General features: G+C 52.9%; 1 protein-coding gene across 1 annotated transcript in view; it reads right to left on the bottom strand.

Moving 5' to 3' along the window:
* The window catches only part of Kdm7a (lysine demethylase 7A), a 99,752-nt gene that overhangs the window by 94,498 nt on the left and 3,777 nt on the right, over positions 1 to 1,477 (bottom strand). Inside the window, exons 2-3 of the mRNA XM_004629041.2 lie at positions 1,286 to 1,469; positions 940 to 1,163 (exon numbers count right to left, since the gene is read on the bottom strand). Coding sequence (XP_004629098.2) covers positions 940 to 1,163; positions 1,286 to 1,469 — 408 coding nt within the window. The remainder of the gene's footprint in view (positions 1 to 939; positions 1,164 to 1,285; positions 1,470 to 1,477) is intronic.

Below are 1,477 nucleotides of genomic sequence, written 5' to 3'. Positions count from 1 at the left end.
TCTCTCTCTCTCTCTCTCTCTCTCTCTCAAAAAATAAAAAAAAAAAAAGAAAACATGAACATATAACCACTATGGGTTTTTATTCTACACAGATCTTAGATTTTTAGATAATCTCTATTCTGCTTGCTTGAGAATATGTTATGGAAATAAAGGACATAGAAATTGCCAAGATTTGGTATCTTGAAATTTTACTTTTATGCATAATCAAAATATAGTAAAACAACTATTTAGCCTAACAGAAAAAAAAAAAACTTTGGATTATTTATTCTTAATGACAAGTGGAAAGATTGCAACAATATTCCTCAACTATTTATCAGATTCCTCAGCTATTTATCAGACCATCTGAGATTTTTATACAAAATAAGGACGCTGCTCGTATTTTAAACTAATAATTATTACACTTCGGCAGCATATATACTAAATTGATAGTTTGTTGTGCTTTTCCTGTTGTCACAATCGTTTAACCTGAGACCCGATTAAGTAAAACCAACTGTACTTGAAAATGAAGCAGAACTCTACCAGCACTCACCACAGCAAAGAACCCTGTAATTTAAATGGTTTTTATCTCCCCGGACCAGCAGAGGGAGACTAAGACATCTGGCCTGGTCGCGCAGAGCTTCTGTAAAATTGGGGAGGGGGAGTGGAGGCTGTATTTAAATGTCCTGCTGTCAATCAAAGGGCACTTCCTACAATCACAGTCACCATATCAGCTATGACTAGCGAGCGAGCTCTCGCCAAGACACAACAGCCAACGGTGCCCGGGAATCGCGCTTCACCTAAAGGTGACCGCAGGCTTGGCCACAACACCCAAATAAGGACTTTGAGAGCCCAACCCCAACTAGTTTCTTTGTTTAAATGCCTGCGAATCCCTCCCACGCCGGAGTCAAGAGGCTGTGGCGCCGCCCTTTATTAGACTCACACTTTGATTACAAAACACACGAGTCGGCGGCCTGGCCGCGGAGGCGGCCCGAGTTCTCACAAACGTCAAACCCGAGGCGCGGCGGCGACGGTGACGGCGGAATCAGAGGACAACGTCGGCCACCGCCACCAGCGCCGCCGCCAACCCCAAAGTTGCCTGTCGTCGGCCCCCGGCCACCGCCGCGGGCCGTCCCAGTGTTGTCGGCCCCCGGGCGCTGGCGACCGTACTCTTTGTAAAGTTTGCTCTGCGTGGCGACGGCGACGCGGGGGTCGGGAGATGCTGTCCCCTCGGCCCCGTCGCCCACTCCTCCCTCGGCCGCGCGCCGGCCGCAGGGGGCGTGTTGCGAGGTGGCGGAGCCGAGCCCACCTGCCCCGCGGCCCGGCCCGCGGGGGTCCCCCGCAGCGCCTCATCTGTTGCTCCGCCGACTCGCCGAGCCCCGCCACCGCCTGACGCGGTCCCTCCCGCCGCCGGGGTCCCGCCGCCCCGCCGGCCGAGAAGTTTGAGAAAGACGGGAAGGGGGCGCGACGGGGGCGCCGGGGGCGACGCGCGGCTGCCCGG

This window comes from Octodon degus, unplaced genomic scaffold (assembly GCF_000260255.1).
Source record: "Octodon degus isolate 3935 unplaced genomic scaffold, OctDeg1.0 scaffold00027, whole genome shotgun sequence".
In the NCBI taxonomy this organism is placed as follows: domain Eukaryota; kingdom Metazoa; phylum Chordata; class Mammalia; order Rodentia; family Octodontidae; genus Octodon; species Octodon degus.
This window is presented reverse-complemented; position numbering and strand designations above follow the sequence as displayed.